The following is a 27,900-nucleotide window of genomic DNA, read 5'->3' as shown; positions in this document are numbered from 1 at the left end:
TACACTTATTCCAAATCTCTCTTACTAGAAAAAAATTGAATCTGACTTTAGGAGGTTTTAGGAGGTTTCCACTTAGCATCAGGAAGCTAAGGGGAAAATGTATTTCATGGCAGAGAAGTCATTTGTCTGATTTTCTCACACTGAAAGTGAAGGCAGCAGAAGTCCTACCCTCTGAATGCACACAAATTTCTGCACTGAGGGCGACAAAACACACGAGGCGTCAGCACTGGCTGGAGGTAAGTCCAAACTCTTTGATTTAGATGTGTTTAATGAACCTCTTAACATGTTGCACAACCGTGTGATAGCAAAGATGTCGTATGTGTAAGAAAAGGTACATTTTGTTTTATATGACAGAAGAGGCTTGATCTGTTATAAAGTTAACTTGTGTACCCAGGAGACGGCTTCCTTTAAACTTCACTGAGCTGATAAGTTTCCCTCTCTTTCACTGGAACTGGGATTAACAGCAGCACTGAAAAAGAGACTTTAAAAAGAAACAGGACATCAAATGGTATGGATAGATTTGAGATTATCTTATTTGACAATACAGTTGGACTTTCAACTCCAAAACATTTTTAAGAAAGCATTCCTTTTTATTTTATCTGGTTTTAATTTTTTGATAACCAGAATTAATTCCATCTTGAAAATTATTGGTTGTTTTATTAGTTTCTCTTTCTATATGGAACCACCTCTAATCAACTGCTGTGTAAATATAAGCTTCTTCCTAAGCAGAAGCCAGTTGTTCACTCTGACCTGCTGGTTTGTTATCACACAGAGCCTGTTGAACTCAGTCTGATCTGTAGTCGACTGATTATTCTCTTGGGACTGCTGATAGTGTGTCACCCTCTGTCCAGCCTCTCTCTGCTGTCTGCACAAATATAATATCAGCCGGTGAGTCAACTGCACACCGTACATCCACGCTGAGTTCCTATTTATCCCTGAAATATACCACTTTGAAGGCTGTTGTTATGCCTGTATGACATTTTTCCTGTCTTTTTTATGATTGTACTCTGTGTTGACTTACTGACTTACTTTATTGCAACTTTCTATTACACAGTTGTTTTGTCACTGCAGTATTCTTCAGTTCAATACTATACTATACTATACTATAGTTTTTACATCTCATTTTGTCTTTGCGTGTATCAGGTGTAAGGGTTCTGCTTGCAACAACTCGATTTCCTGATGAGAATAATGAAGATAGATTCTCCTAGATTTGGTTTATAGCAAAAGTCAAATTTTTGAATTTTCTTTCACCTTAATGAAACTTAAATATCCTCACAACTGAAGAGATGTCAACAAGTCTTCCAACCTAAATGACAAAAGAGGTCATTTGTATTGCAAAGTCAGTAGATTTAATCATGTGCAGTACTAAAGTACAATTTTGAGATACTTGCACTTTACTTGAGTATTCCCATTTTATGCCACAGTGGTACAACTGTGCTACTATGTACCACTGCATTTATTCTACAGTTATAGTTACTTAACTATATCAACCCAGCTATAGTTACTTAATTATAACTGGGCTAATAATGCATTTTTGTTATATTTGTTGAAAATCTCTTAACATTCTGACAGCAATTGATAAATCAAATGTTTTGATCACACTATCAGTAGTGTTGCCCAAGCGAGGTAGCCGTACGGGCAGAGAGAGTTTATGCTAACATGTTAGCTTGACAACTGCGAGTTCTGACAATAAGCATATTGTTCACATCCATTCTGATAATGTTTTCTTACATATGAATGAGACATGAAGAAGTTGGATATGGTTGGACCTTTTCAGACTGACGGACGTGACAGCTATTTCGCTTGTTTTTGTATGATTGTGGCATTTAACAGAGCTCTGTGATTATGAATTTACTGGGTGAAAAAAGTTAGGAGAGCTTATTGAACATGGCAAACTCTTCACTCACACAGATCTCCCAGCTCATTAATCATAATGGTAACAGTGCATCCATCAGGACTATTGATCAAGAACAGGAATCAGTGTGTCAAGCTCCCCACACTGTCATCAATAACATGAAAACAAACAAAAAAAATGCAACAAAAAGCAGTTACCCTCCAGTCAAAGTATGTTTTGCTCATCGTTCCCTGACGGATGTTTGCCATTCACAATGCAGAATAATGTATGTGCAGAGTCTGTTCTTCTTACACATTACTACATTAGGGAATTGTATCTGTTTTGCAAATTTATGTCATAAAGCATGACTAGAGGGGGGCCTATGGTAGTCCATAGAAAATGGAGTCAAATCAATGAGACCTCTAGACTGAACTCTTTAATTAAATTGTAATACAGAGAGCCCAACATTCCCCCTTGAGCAAGCACTTGGCGACAGTGGCGAGGAAAAACTACCTTTTAGAAGACAGAAACCTCAGAGCAGACCCCGGCTCAAGATGGGCAACCATCTGCATACTAGAAATATTGGAATTGTAGATAATGATAATGGAGTATACAGAAGGTACTATGGTGATTATGATAACAGTATTAGTAACAGTAATAATGGTAGTAGCTGTACAGAGTAGTAATAGCAGAGATGCATAGCAGCAGTAATAATACCAGAAGTATTGCAACTGTAGATAATGATGACAATGAAGTATACAGAAGGTACTGTGGTGATTATGATAGCAATATTAGTAACAATAATAATGGTAGCAGCTGCAGCAGAGTAGTAAGAGAATTAAAATAGATTATGACTAAACAGTAGTAATCGCAGTAAGTTTCGAGCAGTACCGCAGCAGGATCCATGGGAACCACGATCCATGGGAACATGCGAGACGAGAAAGCACAAGGACTCCAGGGAAGAAGTTGAGTTAGTAACATGCATTAATGGTACATAAATGTGTATTGTATGTGTATTTTTTCTCCCCTCCTATAGGCATCAGCAATGTGGTGTTCATGCCTCCTGCTGTTAGCACTCACTGCATATACAGACCCAGTTGCAGGGTACAGTAATGGGAAAGTTAGTGTTGCCTGTGGAGACATGGTGCCTCAGCATGGCTATGATCCCAGCCCAGACCCTCCTCCATACAGCATCAGCGTAGATAAATCCATATGCGGTCCACTTGACAACATCACAGGTAGACTGCTTTAATTTAACTTTTAATTTCCACGGCGGCGACACATTATGTCTCCTGTTAATTGACATCTCTCTTTCCTCTCCTTGTTCATCCACAGTGTCTTTAGAAGTGGCCTCCTCCAAACGCACCTTCTTCAGAGGGTTCCTGATAGAAGCTCGGGATGCTGGGAAATTGAGCTCCCCAGCAGTTGGACTCTTTGTTCTGACTGACCCAATGGAGTCCCAGTTAATACTCTGTAGCCAGGTATATGGTACTAACACCTGATAATTATCGATCTTCTTAATATTTCATGAACTAGCTCTAAAGTTAACCATCCATCTTTTCGCACTGTGTGCCAGTGTCACACGTGCAAGGCTGAATTACCAACTGAGCGAAGGGAACAGCTACCCCAGTGAGCAGGGGCACCTAGCGTTTACTTCCCTAATACGTCTATTGTGAGCCCTGTGTGTAATAAATAAATAAATTCAAGTACATTCTCCAGTAAAGTCTGGGGTAAATGAAGGTCTCAGACACTAGTAGAGAATCTACCTAAACTGCACAAAGTCCCAGACCTTTACTTGAGAGACGCTTACATTAGAGATGGTCTTTTTTATTCCTTATTCTATCTCAAATTTTCACTCATATTTTAGTAAGAAGCTTTTTTCTTATCTGTTCCTTTTTTAATTAGTGATTGATACAAACTCAACACTGCTTATCTTGGTAAATTCAGGCCAATGCACTTTACATTTTTATGCACACAAATCATGTCACACTCATTCACTTTCTCTATATTAAACTTTCTAACTTTCTCATTCTCTTCAATTTTCTGATGTTTTTCTTAAAAATTATAATGGTAGATATTTTACTTTCTCCTTTGATTTGAAAAATGCACCTTTTGGAGCATTTGATAGACATTACAGTATGGATAATTACACCAGGTAATATTATCCTTAGTGGCAGTCCCTAATTTGTCTGTGTTAGTCAGGGTTATTATTTTAGTGTCAGTCATTATTTGAATACTGACTTACTAAAGAATTTATGACATACAGCCACATACAGTGCCCTCCAAAAGTATTGGAAGAGCAAGGACAGTTTTTTGTTTTAGCTTTATACTGAGCACATTTTGGTTTAAGATCAAAAGATGAATGTGGGAAGGATGTTTAGAATTTCAGCTTTTATTCCCTGGCTTGTCATTACAAACAAGGGATATGCAAAACATGATTAAGTTTCTCAGTCTTACAGAAACAGTCACATGTTCCAATACTTTTGCATGCTGAAAATGTGGGTGATTTGGCACAACGGTGCTATCTTCTATGGTGCTTATGTGATCTGGATGTAAACACCAGGAAATAATGATTTCATCTTGAACCAAAATGTGTTCAGCATACAGCAAAAACAAAAAACTGGCCTTGCTTTTCCAAAACTTTTGGAGGACACAGTATACTTACTAACAACATCAAATTCAGGTCATATTGTGCATATTTAATTTAATCTAAGTTACTTAATTAATCACAAACTGGGAAATTACTGATTGAAACCGTGTGCCTTGCTCAAGGGCACATCAGCCGGCTAATGGGGGATGGGGACATTATCACTCCACCACACTCAAATTTTTCCTGCCTGTCCAGTGGGGGGAATCGAACCAGCGACCTTCCGATCACAAGCCGCTCCACAGGTATCAGTGGATACCTGTGGATAACATGATTCCTCTGTAAAAAAGTTAATTTTCAGTGCAGTATTTTAAATTTTCATTTATTCATTTCATGATGAAGGGATATGTTTTAGTGAATAAAATACTGTTTGAGAGGCAATTCTGCTCTGATAGGACAGTTCAGGATAAAACCTGAACACCTGTTCTCTTCTGACAGTAAAAGACTAAATGCTGCCAGCACTGTCAGTATATAAATGGTGACTTTGATCAAACTGTAACACATAAAAATATTAATACTTCTATACATACTGTACTGCCAGCAATAATGATCACCTTCTGACAAACATGCCAGTGGTGCAAATGAATAGGAAATAAGCCTTGACTGGGCCTTGTCTGCTCACCACAAAGCGGTGAAGATATCTTTCACCAAGCCCTCTGGTGCATCACATGCAGCTCTTACCCTCCGTGTGGTAAGGAGCTCAGAGGCTCAGCAGGCTACCTCAGATGAAGATTATGTACTTAATGAGATGTGATGCTGTGAATCCCTGTCGTTTGAAGGGATCTGCGGTGAGCCACAGGAGAAGCTCAAAGAAGACTCACATTCGGGCTGTGTGGCAACCCCCAAAAGACCCTCCACAAAAAGTCCAGTTTCTGTGAGTAGGCATTACATTTCACTTTAATGCCAAGTTGGCATCAAAGTGTGTACTGTAATTATAAATATAGAAACAACTGGAAGACACAGTATGTGATTTGTCATGATTTACCCAGATGCCAGGATAATGTTTGTACTTTATGTTTCTCCAAACCATATATGTTTTTCATTTTCATATGTATCACAACAAAATTTGACAAAATGTGATCAATCAAGTAATCCTATTGGTAGATTTCCAGCTGTGTTTGCCGCCAGTAAAGCAGATATTTTTAGGCAAAACCTTAACAAAGTATTTTGTATTCCTAAATTAACATGACATTAAAGTGAAAACTGAAAACATTGTTCTATATGTTATTGAACATATCAAACATAAAGTTTCAACATCATTGCTTTACAGAAATGTAAAACAGCCATTTAACAAAAAAAGAATTTAAAGGGATAGTTAATTCCAAAATCAAAAATGCATATTTTTACCTGTAGTGTTATTTATCAGTCTAGATTGTTTTGGTGTGAGTTGCAGAATTGTGGAAAATAAAATGAAAATAAAATAAATGGAACTAGATGACACTTCTCTTGAGGTGCACAAAAATACTAAAAAAAAAAAGAAAGAAAAAAAGGGGTGATCTCTCCCTTTAAAACACATGACTGGAATCAGTTGTCAGACCCAAGGGGAGTGTGAAGATGGGGAAGTCATTGGTGTAATCACATGACTTTTCGTCATATCGTTTATTTTCCCTCTCTCTTAACACTCTGACCAGTGATGTTTCACTCAGTTTCATGCTCGAGTATGTCAAGGTGTGTTTGTTGTATTGTTGCAGTGTGACAGTGGTGCATGAATATAAGGTGTACTGGGTGAGGATCGCAGGTCCTGTGGTGTCTCTGAGTCAAGCAACTGCTGTTCCATCCACTGCTGTTCCTGCTCAAACCACCAGGCCCACTGCTCTGTCAACACCGGTCAGTGTATGACATCATCTCAGAAGGAACATAAGGATAATTGTAGACTAAAGGCATGAGGCCTATTGTCACACTATAATTTTGTTTTGTAAAAACAAGGAAAATATGACACAATCAACAGGTGATGTGCTGATCGCTTTTCCTTCCTTCACTTCTGTCATACTGAAGACGCACACAGAGCCTCCTCACTAAGGAGGCCATGCCCCCTTGTGGCAAAAAATAGAATTGAGCTCCCAACATACAGTATATACACAGTAAACTAACTTTACAATATACACATGAAAAACATTACAGACTATATATATATAATATATGTATATATAATATATATATATATATATATATAAAATATATATATATAATGAAATTGCATACTGTAACCACACATTTCTTTGTGCCACATAAGCTGAAGTATTCCATGGAGTTTTAATAGTTAGTGACACTGACAGAGACAAGCTGATGCACCTCTGCGGTTATATTTACAGCTATTTATATAGTCTTTATTTAGTCTTTTGAACTGCATTGTTTGGTGATCTTTTGAACTGCATTGTATTGTAAGGAGCTCTTAACAATTTAGTCACCTGTATTTAATTGCTTATTTTGAAATTAAAGAAAAATGAATACAGGGGTGAAACCATGCAAGTACAACTGCAAGTACATAATGCAGATGTGTTGAAAACTTTCCCAACATGCACTTGGGCAATACACTGATTGGGTACATCCCAATTCCCTTAAATTGCATCCACATTTCCCACACTTGCATCTTTTCCTTGTGCCTTAGTCGACTGTTCAGCAAAGCCAGCCAGCAGCCTGAGAACCTCGGTTGGGGAGCTTCTGGTCAATGTTGAGGTTAAAGAATAAACATAGCCTGTTTCTCACTTAAAATGTTTTTAGAAACATATTTTTGTGCACTAGGAGAAAGTTTCTTGCCATGCCACCATTTTGAAAACTGACAGAGGAGAAGGTACACGTAGCTGTCAAGGCTACTAAAACAAATAACTGAGAAACTGAGATTACGGCACACACACACAGTGTGACGTCAAAAATCCAAACTGTATCAAATCATTTCTTCCATTTCTTAAAGAACCAGTTTGAATGGGGTATTTAATTGGTTCACTGATCACAGATTTTGATGAAGTGTATTTCAGTGCGCATGCGTCGATACGTGTGCAGCCTGTTACAGACGCTCCCGATCTTTCTCAAGAATTTCCCTCCAGGGATAAATAAAGGAATTCTGATTCTGATTCTGATTCTGATTTAATTCACCCATCTCTGCATAAGTGCCTGGTTTTGGGACCTACCCTCTGCTGCCATGTGTCAGAGCTGACACAAATATAATGGGAAAAAAATCAAGACTAAAAATTATAGCCTCTAAACACTACACAGCTGAACCAAGACCTCACTGAAGCAACAACATTTTTCAGCTGTTTGAAATTCATGTACACATATATATATATATTGTGTGCAATCAATAGAACAAGTTAAAATAACTTGTTCAAATGAAGCAATATGCCCATAGACATACTTATCCTGTGACAAGGAGCCACACTACATTAACTTCTATATATCTATGAATCAGAATCAGAATAAGCTTTATGTAATTCTGTATGCAGATGCAGTTTAAAGATTCAAGATGGCACTTAAAATCCAGTAGCATCATATCTTTACAGAAACAGAAACAGCTTCAGATACAACGCAGACCATTTAGTAAGCTTTTCATTTCTTCACTAGTTCCAAAGAAGACTGTTGATTCTCATTCAGAATAATAATGTCGACTACATGTCTGAAATGTTGTCTTCCTCTTCAGTTTAGTTCAGTGGGGTGTGGCTGCAGTAAATCTTGCCTCCGAGACCCAGTGGGCTGTCACCCAGAGTCAGATCCCCACTGCTTCTTCCTGTCTTTTATCCCTGATGAGCAGAGTGTGATGTTTGAACTGAGTGGGCCTGCTGAAGGTTACGTATCCTTCGCCCTGTCTCTGGACAAATGGATGGTGAGTTTCATCGTGGTATGTGCTGGTTTCACAGTTGACACCACTAAAAAACTTAAATAGAGAAATCTTGGCCAAACCAAGTGACGCTGAATACCTCCCTTGAAAGGGGCAAAATGGAGAATATTTTGTCCATGTTTGGCTTCACACAGATGACCAGATCTACTCATAACAGTGTTTTACCTCTTTTGGCTGATGTACTTAAGATGGCACGTTCATTCCACCAGGCTGACATGTTTTTCCAAAGCCTCTTGTAGAGCTTTATATTTTTAAATGTTTTTCTTTCCTTCCTTGCACAACATGTGGCTTTCATTCATGCTAGTGCAGTATCAAAGTCAGCTTCGACTCGGCGCTTTGTTCATACACCTATAGAGGGCTTTATAAATAGGACTATGAATACCCCATTGTTCAGTGTGAATGTGAATTCCCTCAAACATGTGCAGTAGCACTCCAGTGTCATAATCATCATCTCATTTTAAATCCAACATGTCAAAATTTGTATTTTGTTTGTATTTTATGTTTGTATTTATTGATTCATTGATTTTATTTGTCAGTCTACAGCGAGAGAGGAACAGCATAATTCGAAATAGTGCATGACAGTTAACTGAAATTCATCAGTGTCAAGTGTCAGGGCCGGACCATACATCTGACGCAAGTTTGGTGCTTAAGGCCCCTACTGTCTTCAAAATAATCCATCTATCCATCCATTATCTATCACTGCTCATTTTTGGACAGGCCATCAGATGATCACAGGACTGACATTTACAGCCCATCTCAATAACATCATGATTTGGTGAATGCCATGAGATGTGGCTGAAATCTCTGGAAAATCTCCAGTAGGTGGACCTTGTTAAACATTTTTCCAATGTCAAAAATGAAAGTTAAAAGAACGTGAATGTTGCCTACACCAGGCTAGTAGCCTTCATTATTTGAAGATATCACATTATACTATTACAAACTCAAAACTTCCTGTTCCTTCCTGTTGTCGTTGCTGTTTCAAATTAAAAGCCCTCTATCATTTCAGTGGACAGAAACCCTGTATTTCTCAAGAAGGTTTTTCACACAGCAGCAGACTAACCTAGAATAATGTTTCAAAAGTCACCTTCTGAGTTGTGCATTGAATAGTCCTTGTTTTGCTATAAGTTGAAATGCTTTGCTTTTGAAGTCTTGGTTCCCCCCCACATTATTTTCTTCATTAGTCCTCTTTATCATTTTTTGTTGCCATACTTTGTTTTGTTTTTGCCTCTGTATCCCATTAATGTTTTTCTCTCCCTCAGTCTCATTTGCCACCTCACATTTCCCTTTCCTGCCATATTTCCATACTCTCTTTTCTCAACACTTTTTGTGGTGACAGTGTGTGTTCCACCTTCACTTAGCTACTGGAACCTGACATCAATAATAAGCTAACATTGGCATTGCATTCCTGTGTGTGAATGCTCTACATGATGGCAAGATAGCAATGAATATGTGGTATGGAATTGTACTGATATGAGCAATGAGGAAGAGGAATGGATTTCATAATGAATGCTGACACAGTGCTATGAAAAGACCCCAGAGTGAGCTGTAATATTGTTTATGCTGCTATTGTAGGGGAATGATGACATCTATCTGTGCAAGAATGATGAAGGCAGTGTTACAATCAGTGCAGCCTATGCCACGGGACGAAAACACCCTGAACTGGCAACAGAGGTACACACTTACACACACACAGATCATCATCAAGACACAGTAACAGTGCATATTTTAACAGGTAGTCTGTCTGTCTCCAGAAGGGTCTGTGGAATCAGGCCTGGAGGTTGGCCGATGGAGTCATTCAGTGTCGTTTCCAAAGAAACATACTCCTCCCTCAGCTGGAGAACAGGTTCAACCTAAACCAGAGCTACTTCCTGTTTCTTACACATGGTAGAGCTCACCAGGGTAAGACCTTTGTCACTCTATGTGTTTGCATTATGGTTAGATATTTGAGTTGACAAAAAACACATTCACCAAACATTTGATACAGTGGAGCTACCAAAAGTAGAAACAGCTGTACAATATAATGCAATATGATACTACTTAATTTTAGCTTAAGCTTGTTGTTAGCAACTATAGTACTTATGTTAAATTTTATGGCAGTTTCTGAAGATGTGCTACAGTACACACTGGTGTGGTTCATTACTGAAAACACCTTACAATGTAAAGCAAACAAATGCAATAACTGCAACTTAAACAGTGAAGCCTCTGCTGTTTGATCAAGACCTCAAAGAATCTGTGTAGTAAATAAATACTCTGTTGAAAGAACTAGCCCTTCTCTTACAAACATATCCATGAACATTAGGGACCATATTTCTATGGCAGTCCAATGACCTGCACAAGTATTGGTCCTGTCTCTATGGTACATGAGAACCTTGGAGAACTCCGTGACTAACTTTTGTGAGTATGGATGATGCATCATTAACATGAACAAATTAGGATCGATCTGATAAATAGGACTTTGTGCTATGATGAAAGCTCAGTGTATCAAGCTTGGAAAATAACACAAAAGAACACAACACAAAGGTGCAATATATAAACAGAGTATGCAGAGCCCAGGAGGCCACACCTGTCTGGGCTGTGAGATAAAACTGCTAATGGAGGATCTTCATAACCATTGTTTGCACTTCTTAGACTTGGACCATGCATGGATAGCTAGTCAGAACCCAGCTTCCAGCATGAATTGTTTTATCCTGCCAGCCAGAGTGAGAGAGTTCAGGGCTCTGGCCTTCTCATGCAAACACCCAACTGCATGTGGGGGTGGGGCCCCACACCCTATATTCCCCAGATGTGACAGGGTAAACAGTTATGTGGCTGTAACCTCAGCTACTGACCAGTTCTTTGCGTCCTTCTTTGCAGAAGAACAAAAAAAAGAGCAAGGTAAACTGAAACACACCCAACATCAGATGCATCAGATATGGGGGGAAGTTGACATCCTGGGTTCTGGTTCCGAGGGGGAGAGTCTCCTTCCAGGACAGAAGGGCATGGGGGCAAAGCAAGTGCAGGAAGAGTAGGAGCAACCCGCTTGTCTCTATCGTCAGCTTCTTGCTTGGGCTTTTCAGGCACTGGCAATAGGGATGCCACAGGGCTAGCCACAGGGCTTTTCCGTTTTGATGATGAAGATGCAGGCCAGCCCTGCCTCTTTTCCTTACCACTGCTTCCAGATATAGAAGAAATGGTACTAAAACAGTGTGTCAGACCATCTGAAGCTCATTACCGGTCGGGCTTATGCAGACTGCTGGCAAGTATGTATGGTCGGGAAAGGATTGGCTGCAGGCCTCTGTCTCCTATAGACTGGGCATTAGGTGCCTTATTTATCTCCTCCAAGTCTGTCTTAGGGACTTAGCTGTCCAAGCAGGAACACTAGGATGGACTTCATATTTGCCAAAGTGCACAGAGCTCTGGCTGACCAGGGACAGCTGGATAACACAGGGCTATTTTAGCCTTGAACCAACATCAGTCAGCAAGTATTTGGGAGAGAGACACGCTGACTTTAAGGATCAAGGATGCTTTATTTTCATTCTCACCATGGGAACATGACAAGAACACAATACAGTACTCTTAAAAATAAACCAAAACAAATAAAAACGTGATAAATGAGTGGTCTGTAACCAATAAAGGAAGTGACAAATAATAAATAAATGAGCAGCATCAGTAGTGGTGTTGTACACGAGCAGCATAGAGAAGAAGTGCAATTTTAAAAAAGGTGCAATATTCAACTAGAGCAGCATATTCCTGTTGTTACGGAGTATTTTACGCATGGTGCAGTTTGAGACAGGTGAATCCTCTGCTCTGGGGGGAATGGTGGCTGCCCTTAAAGCAGCCCATGCCAGGAATTGGAAACTGGCTGGCTGTCGTTGAAGGAATGGCCACATGAACCAGATGGTGCAGATACTTTAAGTTACATGACTGAAAGAGTATCTACATCAACTGCCCTCATGGGGATCAGTCCCCATACATATGGAATTTGTAGGGTGAAGAAAGTCTCCACTCAGAGAACCTAGGTTACCATAACCAACTGTTTTGTGTAAGCTAGCTCAACAAAACCTAGAACCCCAGATGATGATTATCACGACAGGGGTTATCAGCTTTCTTTGTTAACTTAGGCATTCTACTTCAGGCCTCTGTGTGTGTTCACATAAAAGAGGGACATTTGGCATATCATTTAACTCTTCTTCCAAAGAAAAAAGACTGATCACGTCACCTACCTCCGTCAGGAGAAACAGTTTGTTGAACTGGAGAGCTATGGAGAAAATTATTATATATGTATATATATATATATATATATATATATATATATATATATATATATGTATATATATATATATATATATATATATGCAGCAAAAAGAGCACTGTTGCTGCAACTAAGGCAAAAGATTAATACCATGAGAAAACAGCAAGAGCAATGAAAGGTCATCACTGTTTTGAGTCATTTTAATCAGAAATATATCATAACTTCCTCCAGACTGGGCCGTGAACAGCGAAATCAGGAGCAGCAAGTTGGTTGATGAGTGTATGTCAAGTGAAATTTTTTGCAACTTAAATGCAGAGTCCATGTTGTCAAAACTTTGTCTTCTATAGGTTCAATCCACAAACATGATCGGCAGCCTCTCATCTCCACTAATCAGAAGTTGATCACTGGACATCCAGAGGATCTATTTGGCTCTCGATCCCCCCTGCTGATCAAGTTCCATGGTTGGTTGACTTAACTTATTCTGAAATATGGATCCAGTATAGGCTATGTATGTTATTAAGACTACTTGTTTACAACTCTAAATATGTGAAAACTAAAGGTCAATGTTGAGTTGATGTGTACACAGGCAAAGACTACGTCGGACTATGTAGTTTTCTCTGGGCCCGTACTGACCTGATCTGACTTAGTTTCTTAGTAAACTAAAGCATAATAACCCAGAGTTGAGATATGCCTCTCTACGTTTCTACTAGAACAGTTATTCAGCCAAAATCCCAGAGAGACTGTGTCTGTTCCCTAACCACCTTAATTAAGGACATAAAAATCTAATTAAGATTAACACCCACACCACCATAGTTCAAACAAATAGGAACATTAAATGTGGACTTTTAAACATTAGGTCTCTGTCATCTAAAGCTGTCTTAGTAAATGACTTATTATCAGATTACGATATAAATTTATTTTGCCTAACTGAAACCTGACTATGTTAGTTTAAACGAATCCACTCCAACAAGTCATATTTAATACTCATATTCCTCGAGAGACTGGCTGAGGACGTAGTGGTGGAGTTGCAGCCATTTTTGACTTAAACCAACTAGTCAATCACACTCTTGACCTTCAATTTAATTTATTTCAATTTACTTATTTATATAGCACCTTATACAATTCAAAATTGTCTCTAGATGCTTTACAGAGACCCAGAGCCTGAACCCCCGAGCAAGCAGACAGTGACAAGGAAAAACTCCCTTTTAACAGGAAGAAACCTTGAGCAGGACCCGGTTTCTATTACCGGTTTCTATTGAATTTCTATTACCTGTCAACAAGCCAGTAGGAAAAAAATCCTATATTAAATGTCTGTCTGATTGTGATGTGGCTAAATTTGAAATGAAATTTGAAATTATTCTAACAGCATTTACTTCAACATCATATCTCAGTATAACTGAATAAAGCTAAGGATGAGTCTCATGCTAAGTATGGTCTCTCTCAAATTCATCTCTTTGTTGATAGTGCTGTAACATTACTGGCAAAGACACTTGACTATTGCCCCCTTAAAAAAGAAAACTATAAATGTAGTACATTTAGAAATTAACCATAAATACAGAGGAGATTAGCACCATGGAATAACTCTAATAACATACCTCTTAAACCCCATCCCAACTAAGCTGCTCAAAGAAGTTCTACCATTACTTGGCACTTCCCTATTAGATATGATTAACTGGATATGATAAATCTATTTAGATAGATAGATAATTTTATATTTTTGGGGCATATAACGCTAAGGCATTGGCCCCAAACGATGTGGGCTTTGTAGATCAGATCAGCTTATAGTACCTGTGGTCTGTCCTCTCAGGTGTGTTAATGCTGACTGTCTGGATGTGGATGGTGAGCACTGCCACTGTCATTGCTCGCCACTGCAAACACTTCTGGCCTGACACAACTCTGTTTGGACAAAGGCTGTGGTTTCAGGTGTGAACTCCAATATATACTCTGTTACAGTGGCAATAAAGACTTGTCTGGAATATCTTTATTAAAAGAATAAGAAAGAATTTATTTTGTTTCCTCTGTCTACCTCTGATGCCAATAACATAATAGTGATCCAGTCTTCATCAAGTAGTCCACCTCTCTCTCTCTCTCTCTCTCTCTCTCTCTCTCTCTCTCTCTTTGTAGCTCCATCGAAGCATGATGGTCTTTGCTGTGGTCGTAACTGGTGTGGCCTTCAGCTTGCCTTTCATATATAGATGGGGATGGAGCAAGGTACGTGTGTGTGTGTTTGTGTACGCACTTGTGCCCCCTCCATGCTTGTCCACCTGTCCCTCCATCTGTCCAGCTGGCTTAAGGCATCTCTAAGTCTTTTGCACTGTGTCTCTCTGTCAGTCTCATACATGCACATTTTCACAACAAATCATTGTGTTTGTGAGGAAAAACAAGTTGTAAAACATGTAAGTACACTTTACAGTGGCAGATTTTTCTTGCAGGAAGAAGGAAACGTCTTGATGTTCATGATACTTCAGTGACCTCCTGTTCTTCTTTTAGAGCCTTTCTCAAAATGTCAGCTTTGCACATGTGATATCTCTCCTTATCTAACTGGCAGATTGTCATAACATTTGCTTTCCGCATGAATATTTTAAAGGGGATTAACCCTTACAGTCTTAATGATCCCAGTGTCTTCTCCTGAGGGAGAATCTGCATAGTAAATTTACCTAATTTACTCAAATCTGACTGGGTATTGGACAAGTCAGTCACCAGATCTCAACCCAACAGAGCATGCCTTTCACTTACTGAAGACAAAACCGAAAGCAGAAAGAACGACAAACAAGCAACAGCTGAAGGCAGCTGCAGTAAAGGCCTGGCAAAGCATCTCAAAAGAGGAAACTCAGCATTTGATCATGTCCATGGGTTCCAGACTTCAGGCATTTCAGTCACTGACTGCAAAGGATTTTTATCCAAGTATTAAATGGACTGCCAAAAATGGGGGTGGGTGTATAAAATGGGCTATAATTCCTAAATGCCATTAATTAATGCCACACTTTAGTCAAACCCCTTGAATTAAAGCTGGAAGTCTTCACTTGGCTCACATCTTGGGTGTTTCATTTCAAATTCAGTGTGGTGGTGTAAAGAGGCCAAATGCAAATAAACTTGTACTTGTCCCAATATATATGTACCTAACTGTAAATAAGTCTTTCCTACAGTGTGGAATGATCAATTCTCCAAGATAACAAGAACAGATAAAAACCTAATATGTCACTAGACTGCATATGGTCAGTTTGCCAAAATGTGGCCAATTTGTTGCAGGGGTCACTGGTAGTGTCTAAAACAGTGATTCCCAACCGCTGTTGTCAGTTGTGCTTCGAGGGGCCATCCGGCTTCACTCGATCGGCACTCTGGGCAGATGGCGTGCGGTGGCGGGCAGAGCGGCCAACTGATCCAAACATTTTTGCACACCGCGCAATATTTCTCATGTGTGTACCACGGCTCAAAAAAAACTGGGAAACACTGGTCTAAAACGTGAATTCCTGGCTATTAGAGATCCATCCATCCATCCATTTTCTATACCGCTTATCCATCAGGGTCGCGGGGGAGCTGGAGCCTATCCCAGCTGACTACGGGCGAGAGGCGGGGTTCACCCTGGACTGGTCGCCAGTCAGTCGGAGGGCTGACACACAAAGACAGACAATCACACACTCTCACACTCACACCTAGGGGCAATTTAGAGTAGCCAATTAGCCTAATGTGCATGTTTTTGGTATTGTGGGAGGAAGCCGGAGTACAAACTCCACATAGAAGGGCCCAGACCGGGATTTGAACCTGGAACCCTCTTGCTCTGTTGTGGTCCCAGTAATATTTCTTTTTAAGCTGTACTGAAGACGCAGTCATATTCCAAGAACAATACTTTACAGTCATATCTTGGGTTGTTTGGTTAGAAAAACAGTTTTTAAATTGTAATAATAACTATTCTAATTATCTGTCAACCCACCTCACTCTTTCGTCTGTTTCTATCCGTGGATGGCACTCATTTTTCTAAGAATCACACTGTACTGAGTGTTTTGTCATAGTGACTATAGTCTGGGATGCTTTAATTGTGCAGCCTCCCTCATTTCTCGGGGTAGCTGGAGTTGGAGTTGTTTTGTCTCCTACTCCTACTTTCAACACCCTACAAATGTAGTAAGTAAAATCTATAACAATAAAATAAATACATACTTTTTAACTAAAGCGCTGCAATTTGGCCTAACTGTTCATCCGATCTACTTCAGGCATGGCAGATTTATTTCTGGATAAGTAAAAATGTGCAGCATTCTTTGGGGCAGGCAGGACACTTGACTTTATGTGCTGCCCTCTCCTGCCATGCAATGCCTCTACTTAGAGGTGGCTGTACTTTTAACCAAACTGAGGATTTTAGTTCTTTATAATGGTAGCTTGTTTTTTGTTTTCTATGAGGTTGTAGCTGGTCAGTGCTTTATCAGCAGCTATTAGTTTATCTTCACAAAGCACAGAAAATATATGCTTATAAGAATGAGCACACATGTTTTATCTTGGGAATGTGTAAAATGTAGGTAAAATGGATTGTTTGTCAAGGCAACATTATTGCGGCTCATAATTTCTGCTAGCTCGTTCATGGTAATTCCTGTTATATGTAAGCATCGAGATAACGGACTAAGAGCTAACGGTTTAGACATATATAAAATCTATTCAGGAATCAAAAATATTTAATCATTTGTAATAACAGAATCTGTTTTTTCCTACCCCAATAATCCAATTATAATAACAAATTATATGAAATCTGTTATTATCTAACATGCTAATATTCTCACACTGATAAGACTAACTGAGATTTAGCAAGTATAATGTTTGTCATTGGCGGCACGGTGGTGCAGTGGTTAGCACTGTCGCCTCATAGCAAGTGTGGAGTTTGCATGTTCTCCCTGTGCCTGCGTGGGTTTTCTCCGGGTTCTCCGGCTTCCTCCCACAATACCAAAAACATGCACATTAGGTTAATTGGCTACTCTAAATTGCCCCTAGGTGTGAGTGTGAGAGTGTGTGGTTGTCTGTCTTTGTGTGTTGGCCCTGCGATTGACTGGCGACCAGTCCAGGGTGAACCCCGCCTCTCGCCCGTAGTCAGCTGGGATAGGCTCCAGCTCCCCCGCGACCCTGACGGATAAGCGGTATAGAAAATGGATGGATAATGTTTGTCATGTTTGTCATCTTACTTTACTGTATTAGGATGGTAAAATTTGCTAGTTAGCACAAAGTACATAGTACAGCGGAGGCTGCTGGGAATATTGTTAGTTAGCAGGTACAGTATTAGATCAAAAACTAAAGTTCTGAATGGCACTAGATGAAAGGCTGAATTATCACTAAAGTTGTTACAATTTCTCCTGAGAATAATATTAATGTTTGTATCATATTTCCTGGCAGTACGACAGTCCAGCTGGGCCACAGTGGTGAATGGATTGATGTTTTCATCCCCACAGGTGCCCTCAGTTAATAAATTTCTTAACCATCTGATTTTTGTAATGTTAATTTCTTAGCCTGTGATAGTATTGTAATGAGATATTTTCTGAGTTATGACAGTGTAGTATGTGTATATGATTAACATGTTAGCACAGTTAGTCATTATACATTATACATTACATAAGTCATTATGATCTATGAAAAGTATTTTCAAACTAGTAAAGTAAGTAAAGTGTTCCGGTAACTTAGTTTCATCTTCTGTGAACTAACTTGTAGCTAACACTGTGGTGTTTGTGTGTGTTCCTTGAGCTTCACTGTGGTGTGTGTGCGTGTGTGTGTGTGAATGACTCAGCCTTGTTAGTCACATGCTGTTCTGTTGTGTGAGTGATAAAGTGTTCATCCTGACTCAGCCCAGAAGCTGAGCTCTTAGAACAGACACAAAAAGAATTTATTAGCAGGTTTTTTTCCACTGGCTAAACTGCTTCATCATAAACATGATGAAAATGTGTGGTGGCTGGGCAGAGGAACAGAAACCAGAGATGCTCAAAAGTCATTTTTTTCCATGTCCAAGTCAAACATGTACTGTACTTTTAACTCACTGGTGACAGGCAATTTTCAATGGGGTGGCCAGGATGAGACCAATGGTGATTTTGGGATGGCACAGAAACAACTACTATATAAAGAAGGGGCTATTTTATAGGTTATATTGTTCAATATTTTGTTATTCCTGCTAGTAAAGCAACAAAAACACTTACACTTAGGTAAATATGTCTTTGAAACTGCCCACTCAAAGTGACAGGTGTCTCAGTAGTAAAAACAAGGTAATTATGATCGATTTCTATGGAGCTGATCTCAACAAGTTTAAATCTTACAGTTGATGAACGGATCCAGACGTGTTATAACCTTATTTTGGTACAACTGTCCATCTTTGTATAATTTGTACATAGAGATAATTTCTTTGTTTCCTTCTTTCATAATGTGTTTTCAGATTGCGAGTAGCTGTTGTTGTTTGTGGATAGTTTTTCCTGGATACTAGTCATTGAGTACATAGTCATTTTAGCTGCCTACCTTGTCGTTGAACTAGTTCCTCTTGTTCATGGTGTTCAGATTTTACAGTGCTTGGCTGTGGCTCATTGTTGTGGTTCTTCTGTCCCAGATGGTAGACGCTGTGTATGATGTGATGTCGTTGACGGTTTCAGTGGATATTTTGAGCTGTTTAGCCATGAATTCCCTAGCTGTTTTTTTGCAGGGGAATAAGGGTGAAAACTAGATTGTCTCTCATGTGTGCTTGTCAGTCCAGAGAGATTTGTGGTCCAGGTAGTGACAGAGGCGAGCTGAATGGTAAGTGTTCTGACAGAGTAATGTAGTTTTTCCATAGTGAGAGTTTCTAGTTGTTCTTGATTTAATTCTAGGCTTTAGTACAGTGCCTGGCATCATGACCTTCTCAATTTTAATGAAGAGGGTGAACCATGATATGCTCTACCATATTGTTTTGCAAATGCATAATTCATATTGCCTGCACAGATTGCAGTTTAGTAATATTTAGCTCTGTTATTTGTTTTTTTTGAGGGGTTGTTTAGTTTGTCCAACATATGCTAGAACACAGAAACATAATGACATATAAATCACATAACTGACAGTTATGACTGACAGTCTATATATTCCTGAACATAAATTGTCCTCTGAGTATGGGCAAACCCTCATTTTATTCACATATACTCAAAATGCCTACCCAATATATTGGTATAAAAAATATAAATAAAAAAATGGTATGTTATGACAGGCAGCCAGGCACCGCTGTATAAAATAATTAAAAGCAAATGTAAATCATAAAAAATGTTTCAAATTTCCATTATACTGCAGGCTACTGCAGTTCTCTGTGTAGTTTGTCTAAGTGGTGTTAAGACTGCCAACAGGCTAAAACAACTCTTTGGCACTGGTCTTCGTGATCGTTATTATTTTGTACGCCTCAAAACATGTTTCAAAACGTCTCACTTCACCTCCTGTACTGCAGCCATCAAGTGTCTACTCATAACCAATTTCAAAAACAGCAGGACCTCTCTTAAGAGTACTTTCAAGAAAAAATCCATAAATATTATTTTTAAGCAGTGGAGAAAATAAAGACGAAGAAAGAAGACAACTGATTCAAAATTTATAGAAAAAGTGCAAGGAAGAGAAAAAAAACGGGTGTACCCAATATATTGGTGTAAAAAATATACCGGGTGATGGCGAGACACAAAGTCAAATCATGAAAACTGGAAAGGAAGTTACACCTGTATCTAGATGAATTACTGTTCTGGTGAATATTTTTGAAACCTGCTGTAATAGGACTTTTCACAATAACAAAAAACAATTGAAAGGTTGTTGACCTCAGTAACTACCTGCGTATTGAATAATTCTGAAAAAAATCTGTACATTTTTGTAAGCTTGAGTATAAGCTTGATTGGTTGATTAACTTTCTTTGTCACTTTTCAATTTGAATTTGAATAAGATTTTCCAGTTTTGTAACTATTGGCTATAGTAAGAAGTTAGTCTCACTTGATTCGGTTTTTAACTGAGAAGCTCATCCAATGAAAATGAATATTATGAAGCTGATTATTTCAAAATTTGAATTGAGGCTTTTATTGTAGGTTAAATTAGTTTGCCTTCCACTGAGGGCAGGCATAGGGTAACACTGAACTGAAAATTGCTGCTTCTAACTATAAATGTCCATGTCGTTCTTCTATCAGGATAGTTCTCCCTTGTGAGCCGGGTCCTGCTCAAGGTTTCTTCCTGTTAAAAGGGAGTTTTTCCTTGCCACTGTCTGCTTGCTCGGGGGTTCAGGCTCTGGGTCTCTGTAAAGCATCTAGAGACAACTCTGATTGTATAAGGTGCTATATAAATAAACTGAATTGAATTGAATTGAAATTGAAATTCTGGTGTGTTCACATACCACCTGCTGGTACTCCTCCTCCTCAAACAGCTTTTAAAACTCATTATATATAAAAAAAAGTTTTCCCTTCCATTGGGTATTTGGCCTCAGGTCACTCTGCTTTTAATGATACCCACTCTGAAAATGTCACAGCTAGAATGCAAAATGGCTCATGAAAAAAGAAACCAGTCTTAGTTCTTAACAATCCCCAAGTTATGTTCATATTTCATAATTGCACTGCTGCTATTTCCATCATGTTAAGAAAAAAATTCAAGCACATTTATTACATGCATTAATATATATAAAATAACTGAATGTGTATTATTTAATGCGTACATTTCCATGACATGTCAGCATTGTATATTTTCATTTACCTACACCTCCATACATCATCATCATCATAATCATTTTCAATTCGGCTCAGGTTTTTTATATATCTCCAAATCACAAAAGTATCTCTGTCTCTATCTCTAGATCATACTCACACCTGTAATGTACTTTTCCAATATTCCCCCATGAGCAAGCACTTAGCAACAATGAAAGAGAGAAAGAGAGAGAACCAGGGTCCAACCATTAAATGGACAGTGCATAAAAGGAGCCCCCCCAGGCAGTCTAAGCCTGTAACTAGGTGTTAGCCTACTTCAGTCCTAACTTTGAGTTTTATCAAAAAGGAAATTTTTAAGCCTTAAACGCAGAAAAGGTCTGATGGTTCCATTGGAGATGAGCTTGATAACTAAAGGCTCTGACTCCCGTTCTACTTGAGATTCTAGTAACCACAATTAAATCTGCATCCTGGAAGTGTAGAGTTCAGGTTGGAACAAATAATAACACTGAATAAGTAAATGAATTGAAATTCATTTTAAAACACACACACATCCGATTCCTCTAAACACACGAACAAAATTTTATTCAACCTCCCTGCCCTTTTTTTTTTGTTGTTTTTTTTTCTGAATATTGGTATTGTTTAAATTGTAAGTTTGTTACAACAATGATCAGTCACAACATTGATACCATCTGCTTAATATTTTGTGCATTTCATTTTAAACAGATGATTAATATTATTCACTTAATTAATTTGTATTGTAGCTGATCCATTTTCCTTCTTGTAGATGCCAAAGTGACTGTAACTGAGAATTAGTAGCTCAAACACTACTATTTATAAAGCCACAGTATTACACTTTTCTCTTTCTTCTTAGCATGCAGGCTCACACCCTTACTTAGGCTGCACTGTCATGACTCTGTCTGTCATCCAGCCAATTATGGCAATTCTCAGACCAGCCCCAGTGTCCCCCAGGTAAGACCTCAGACCAGATTTTAATAACTCCATGTCTTGTTCATCACTGTCTCAAATACGTCGATTTTGAAGAAGCAGATTTGGGATTTTTAAATGCATCCATATTCACTGAAATCACTCCAGGCCCTTTCTCTTTGCATCTGCAGGAGGATTATCTTCAGCTGGATGCACTTTGCAACAGGCACTGTTGGCCAGATACTTGCTGGTAAGCGGTGTATTTAGAAAGAATGTATTTTCTGGAGAAATTGCATGTGACTGCGGCTGTGCAGATTTTGGATGTGTAAGACGGCAAAAATCCAGCTGTTTAAAATTGAAATGACACAAGATTTGCAGTATATATTACAGTAGTGAATAAAATGTCTAAGTTTTATAGTTTAGTAGTAAAAAAAATTATTGTCACTGAGTGGACATGTATATATAGAATCAATCCAAGAAATTCAACTTCAGTTGCTTTAAGGGATGACAATGGTGTTATTTTACATAATTTTTTATGTCAACAGTTCCCATGACAAGACGAAAGCCTACTATTGTGTAAATCCATCTCTTGATACTTCCTACCCTGTGGCTTTTTCTATATTGCTACACAAAATGTTTGTGTAGGATTTTTTAATTTTTAAAAACACCCCAAAAATGTATCGTTTCATTTTTAAAAAGGTTCAGTAATTTATTAAAACAGCTGGATTCTAATTTTCTTATCAAATAGTGCTTAAACAGGAGGAAATAGGAGCATTTGTTGAGGATTTTTTTCTAGTGAATAAACACTCTAGTGAGTATTTCGGGCAGGGAGAATTACGTTTTTGATTGGGGGGGGATCCCATACACCATGAATCAAAAAAAAGTTCACTGTGTCTGTACATGATAATGAAGGTACATGTGACCCATTACAACAGTGAGGTTCAGTGGTGGGGCAGTTTACCCACCAAATCAAAAATAGATATTTTCCTTGCATCTGTAGTGCTGGATGTTTGACTTCCTCACCCTATCTCTAAGGCCGAGCACAGCCACCCTGTGGAGGAAACTCATCTCAGCCACCTGTAATCTCAATCTTTTGGTCACTACCCACAGCTCATGACCATAGATGAGGGTTGGAGTGTAAATTGCACCTATCGGCTCAGCTCTCTCTTCACCACAATGGACCAATATTGCATCCACATCACTGCAGATGCTACCTCGGCAGGCCTGTCAATCTCCCGCTCCAATTTTCCTTCTCTCATGAACAAGACCCTGAGATACTTGAACTCCACTTGGGGAGCAACTCCTCCAGCCCGGAGAGGGCAGTCCACCCTTTTCCAGCTGAGAACCTTGGCCTCAGACTTAGAGGAGCTGATCTTCATCTCAACCACTTCACAATTGGCTGCAAACTATCTCAGTCGATGAAGCCAATAGGACTACATCAACCGCAAAAAGCAGCTGCTAGACAGCCATTCCTAGTTCATTTTTAATGTCCAGCTTTGATCTGCATTTTGTCTTGATTGAGGCCACTGTAGAGAAACCTATCTCACAAGGCTTCTCGGCCTTTTGGCTAAGACAGCGGTCGCCTCCTTTTGGTGGTATCTCATTTGCCTTCCAGTGGCATTTGGTTAATACCAGCTTTTTGGAGGATATTCCCCTGGGGGCAGTCGTGGATCAGCGGTTAGGGTGTCGGACCCGTAACCGGTGGGTCGCTGGTTTGATTCCCCGTCCCGGTGTCCATGGCTGAGGTACCCTTGAGCAAGGTACCTAACCCCCACTGCTCCCCGGGCGCTGCACGCGGTCGCCCACTGCCCCGGGTTTGCTGTGTGTGTGTGCACGTCACTTGGGTGGGTTAAATGCAGAGAACAAATTTCGTTGGAGTGAGTTCCCTCCAATGACAAAATATGTCACTTTCTTTTCATAGGTAGGATGTGGCAAAAGGAAGGACTCAAGACTCAGCTGTCTAGATGCCAGTGCTTCTTGGTGTGTCATACAGTGTCCTTTCACCGTGGGGGAAATGAGCAGTGGTAGCTTTATTGGATTTTCTCATTAAGTTGCTCCCCTGTGTCATTTGATATATCATAAGTGTGGCTTGCCAAAGTATTGTGTGTCAGAGAAATTGCCTTTACCTTACTGGCTGTTGGTTCATTAATCATGGTTGAAACCATATCGATAGCAGGGGGAAGTATTAAATCTTTGGCTACAGTGTGCAGCTTTTTCAGATACACAGCACGCTGTGGTCTCTCCTTGTTACTCACCATTGTACTGGTGAAACCAAGGGCGATATATGCTTTGTCATATTTTCTTGTCTTTGCCTTGGAAGTTGTGCTTTGACTTCGAAAAGACTCATCCTCTGCAGAAACTCTTCTATGTTATGCTTGCAGTGATCAAGCATGCCTTCATTTGCTGGTATCTTTCAACCACACACGCAATCTCAGGCTCCTTCCCCACCAGAGACGGTGACATTCCATGTCCCAACAGCCAGTTTCACCAAGATCACCAAGATCCCCGCCTTTGTGTGTGCCTGATCCACATTGCACCAGACCCCTTTAACCTCCCCTGTGGGTGGTGGGCCTACTGAAGGACAGACCCATGTCCCTGCTTTGCGGATGATACAGCTGTGGTAGGACGCATCGTCAATAACAATGAGTCCGACTACAGGCAGGAGGTGGAACACCTGGAGGGTTGGTGCAGAGAAAACAACCTCTGCATCAATGTGAAGAAGACCAAAGAGATGATTCTGGACTTCAGAAGGGGCAGACATCTCCCCCTTCTTCCCCTGTACATCTGAGGGACAGCGGTGGAAGTAGTCTCCAGCTTCAGGTATCTGGGCGACCACATAACGGACGACCTCACCTGGAGCAACAACACTTCCTGCCTCATCAGGAAGGCACACCAGCGCCTCTACTTCCTCAGGAGGCTGAGGCGTCCCGGACTGGGGAGTTCGGTCCTGACATCCTTTTACAGATGTGTGGTGGAGAGCGTCCTGTGCTCCTGCATCACTGTGTGGCACGGCAGCTGCTCTGCGGCAGAGAAGGAGGCTCTACAGTGCATAATTCAGTGCGCATGCGTCGATACGTGTGCAGCCTGTTACAGACGTTTCAAGACTCACAGAGGATGCAGGGGAAATAAAAGTTTACGGAGGAAGAGGGAAGCTTTGAAACAACGGAAGCTTAAAGAATTTCCCTTCGGGGATAAATATAGGAATTCTGAATTCAGAAGCTGTGAGACTGTGGAACTCTGGAGAGCCTCTGTAGCCCCTGCTGCTACCCCACAACCCCTCCCCACCCCACCCCCCGCACACACACACATCACCCTCCCTCTCCCTTCCCTGACAACCACCCACATTGCCCAATGCAGCCATCTTGCACAGAAACTTTGCACTACTCTTTTCATTTGCACACTACCGCTGTACATATTGTTGTCATCTCTGTTCATTGTTTATATTTTTTATTCTGGCTATTTTTATATTTAAAGTCATTTTACGTATTTATGTAGGTTATTGGGCTTATACCGGGACCAGGGAAACTAATTTCATTCCACCTCATGTTTTTAACATGTGTGAAATGACAATTTGACAAAATGACAATTCCTTGAATCTTCCTTGAATCCTTGAATCCTTTGGGCTGAGCCCAACCCGGACTCCACGGATGAAGACCTGTCCACCTGGCACTTGCCAACGGGCCCCTTCTCCAGGCCTGGTACCAGGGCGGGGCCCCAGTAACCCTCTGGGCATAATAGACTTGTCCTTGTTTGTCTTTTTCATTGAGATCTTCCTGAACCACACTTTGTCTGGCTCTTCACCTGGGACCAATTTGCCTTGGCACACCCTACCAGGGGCAAACTGCATCTAACAACATAGTTTTCTATGAAAAAAAAAAAATGTAAAATATGAATTTTTGATTTTGGATTGAAGTGTCTCTTTCATATTTTTTCTAACAGTGGTCTTCTTTGGCACAGAAACAGAACATATATCAGCTTTGATAAGCACACAATGTTAGTAACTTTATTCACTGTTGGGTCGGCTCTGCACATGGGAATTTTTGAGAAAAAATTGAGAATATCACCAGACTAGTCTTACATCATTAAGGTTTGTGTTCTAGACAAGATGTGCAATGTCATAAATGTATGTAAACTGTGATCTAAATATTTCTTTATACCCTTCCCTGATACTGAAATTGTAGATCAACTGCTGAATGGCCCTTTCTCTCCCTCCCAGCAATATGTGTGTTCCTGGGTTCTGCTCAGCAGGCATTGTTGTTACCCAGTCCCTGGTCTCCTGCAGTGCTGACTGGATGGCTGCTGTGGATCGTGCTGGTAGACCTCATGTTATTAATCCACTCCTGCAGACTCAGGAGTAGAGGTACTACAGGCCAGTGCTAATGTACAATTTTATACTGCAAATTGAAGTGAAATGTCTGATTGACAGACAGAATTACATTCAGCTGAAGTATACAGCTGTGCTCCTTGACTGACTTCCCAACCATGAACACTACCAACTGTGTTCTTTGAATGAAGTCATACTACCAGGGTACTCTTTAATATATGCTTTTAGTTTTCTGTCCTAATTAACTGTGGATTACTTCTTAATATCTGGAGGAAACCGTTGGTAATATTTGTTTGTTTCAATTGAGTGCTGCGGCTGCCTGCAGTGACAAAATCAATAGTTCTGTTCTATCACATTATGACTAAAGCCGAAAATGATAATTCTGCCTGTCTGTCTTTTTGATTTTCCATTTCTACTCAACAAACATATCTGACTTAAAATTTCATATGTATCCACAGCAAAGAGCAGCAGTGACGACAAAGAGAACATTTTGTTTGCTCAGTCAGACACGCAACTTAATGGAGAGGTGAGACTTGAAACCACACTCCATGTTCTACTTTTGCTTGCTTTATTCATTGTTTGCAGGTTTTCCCTCCTCTCTTTATTGATTTTTAAAAGCAATTTCTTTCAGATTTCCAAAGTCAAGAAGATGGTGTTATTGGTGTTCCTAATCGGAAATACAGTGCTTCTGGCTGCATTTATAAAAGCTATTGCAAGTGTATAATTACCACAAATGCTCCTTTTTTGCAATGTTTTGTAATAGTTCTATATACAGTATATATTTCTGTTCAAAAGTTTGTTCTGGGAGTTTTTCCTTAGTCGATGTGAGGGTCGAAGGGCAGAGGATGTTGCTGATGTTATGTAAAGCCCTTTGAGACAAACTGCTTGTAAAAATGGGCTATACAAATAAAGTTGTCTTGTCTTCTCTTGTCTTTAAAGTTCATATTATTTTAGTGCAAATAGTTAATTTAAAATTAATATAAAATTATGTAATGTGTGTATATAATTAATTATATTGATAATTTTGGCATGAAGGTTGAATTAGCCCCATTGAAGTGCACTGAAAACTTATTTTTGTAGATTCAACAGTTTCCATTATTTCTATCTATCTATTTCTATCATAAATAAGTCAGTTCTGATACACAGACTCAATTTGACACACTTATTTGTTGGAGAAAACAAAGGTGAACTGTAAGTAAGCATCCATTACAATTTATTGTTGTTCTTCTATGTAGTACTATTATAACTAACTTAAACAACATAATACATAGTCTTCAGAATTCCAATTATAACAACCTGTCATGTTTGTCCTTTGTAATTTATGATGTTTATTGCATGTATGTTTCTCTCTCTCTCTCTCTGTCTCTTTTTCTTCCTCTCTGTCCTGTCTACCTCTTCTTCCCCCCTTCACCCAGCCGACTATCAGCAGGATAGTTCTCCCTTGTGAGCCGGGTCCTGCTCAAGGT

At 39.6% G+C, this 27,900-nt stretch overlaps 1 protein-coding gene across 3 annotated transcripts; it reads left to right on the top strand.

Annotated features, from left to right (window-relative positions):
- Positions 1-151: 151 nt before the first annotated feature.
- Positions 152-27,767, top strand: LOC124049869 (putative ferric-chelate reductase 1). Of its 3 annotated transcripts, none has more exons than XM_046371965.1 (17): positions 152-236; positions 773-888; positions 2,871-3,072; positions 3,170-3,315; positions 5,261-5,355; positions 6,173-6,308; positions 8,116-8,298; positions 9,886-9,984; positions 10,065-10,212; positions 12,892-13,005; positions 14,352-14,467; positions 14,669-14,755; positions 22,058-22,155; positions 22,302-22,360; positions 26,327-26,470; positions 26,893-26,960; positions 27,066-27,767. In XM_046371965.1, exons 3-17 carry the CDS (start codon positions 2,880-2,882, stop codon positions 27,156-27,158), a joined length of 1,779 nt encoding a protein of 592 aa, XP_046227921.1. In that variant the 5' UTR covers positions 152-236; positions 773-888; positions 2,871-2,879; the 3' UTR covers positions 27,159-27,767. The 3 variants fall into 3 exon arrangements, 2 of the variants coding, with proteins under 2 accessions (XP_046227921.1, XP_046227922.1); XM_046371966.1 differs by lacking the exon at positions 152-236 and adding an exon at positions 284-508; XR_006841490.1 differs by lacking the exon at positions 27,066-27,767 and having other exon boundaries at positions 26,292-26,470.
- The last annotated feature ends 133 nt before the right edge of the window (positions 27,768-27,900 follow it).

This window comes from Scatophagus argus, chromosome 18 (assembly GCF_020382885.2).
Source record: "Scatophagus argus isolate fScaArg1 chromosome 18, fScaArg1.pri, whole genome shotgun sequence".
In the NCBI taxonomy this organism is placed as follows: Eukaryota; Metazoa; Chordata; class Actinopteri; family Scatophagidae; genus Scatophagus; species Scatophagus argus.
This window is presented reverse-complemented; position numbering and strand designations above follow the sequence as displayed.

Coding starts and splice junctions, on each gene's coding strand:
- LOC124049869 (XM_046371965.1), top strand. CDS start 2,880: ATGTGGTGTTCATGCCTCCTGCTGTTAGCACTCACTGCATATACAGAC. Junction 22,156..22,301: donor CCAGCCCCAGTGTCCCCCAG/GTAAGACCTCAG, acceptor TTGCATCTGCAG/GAGGATTATCTTCAGCTGGA. Junction 22,361..26,326: donor TGTTGGCCAGATACTTGCTG/GTAAGCGGTGTA, acceptor TCTCCCTCCCAG/CAATATGTGTGTTCCTGGGT.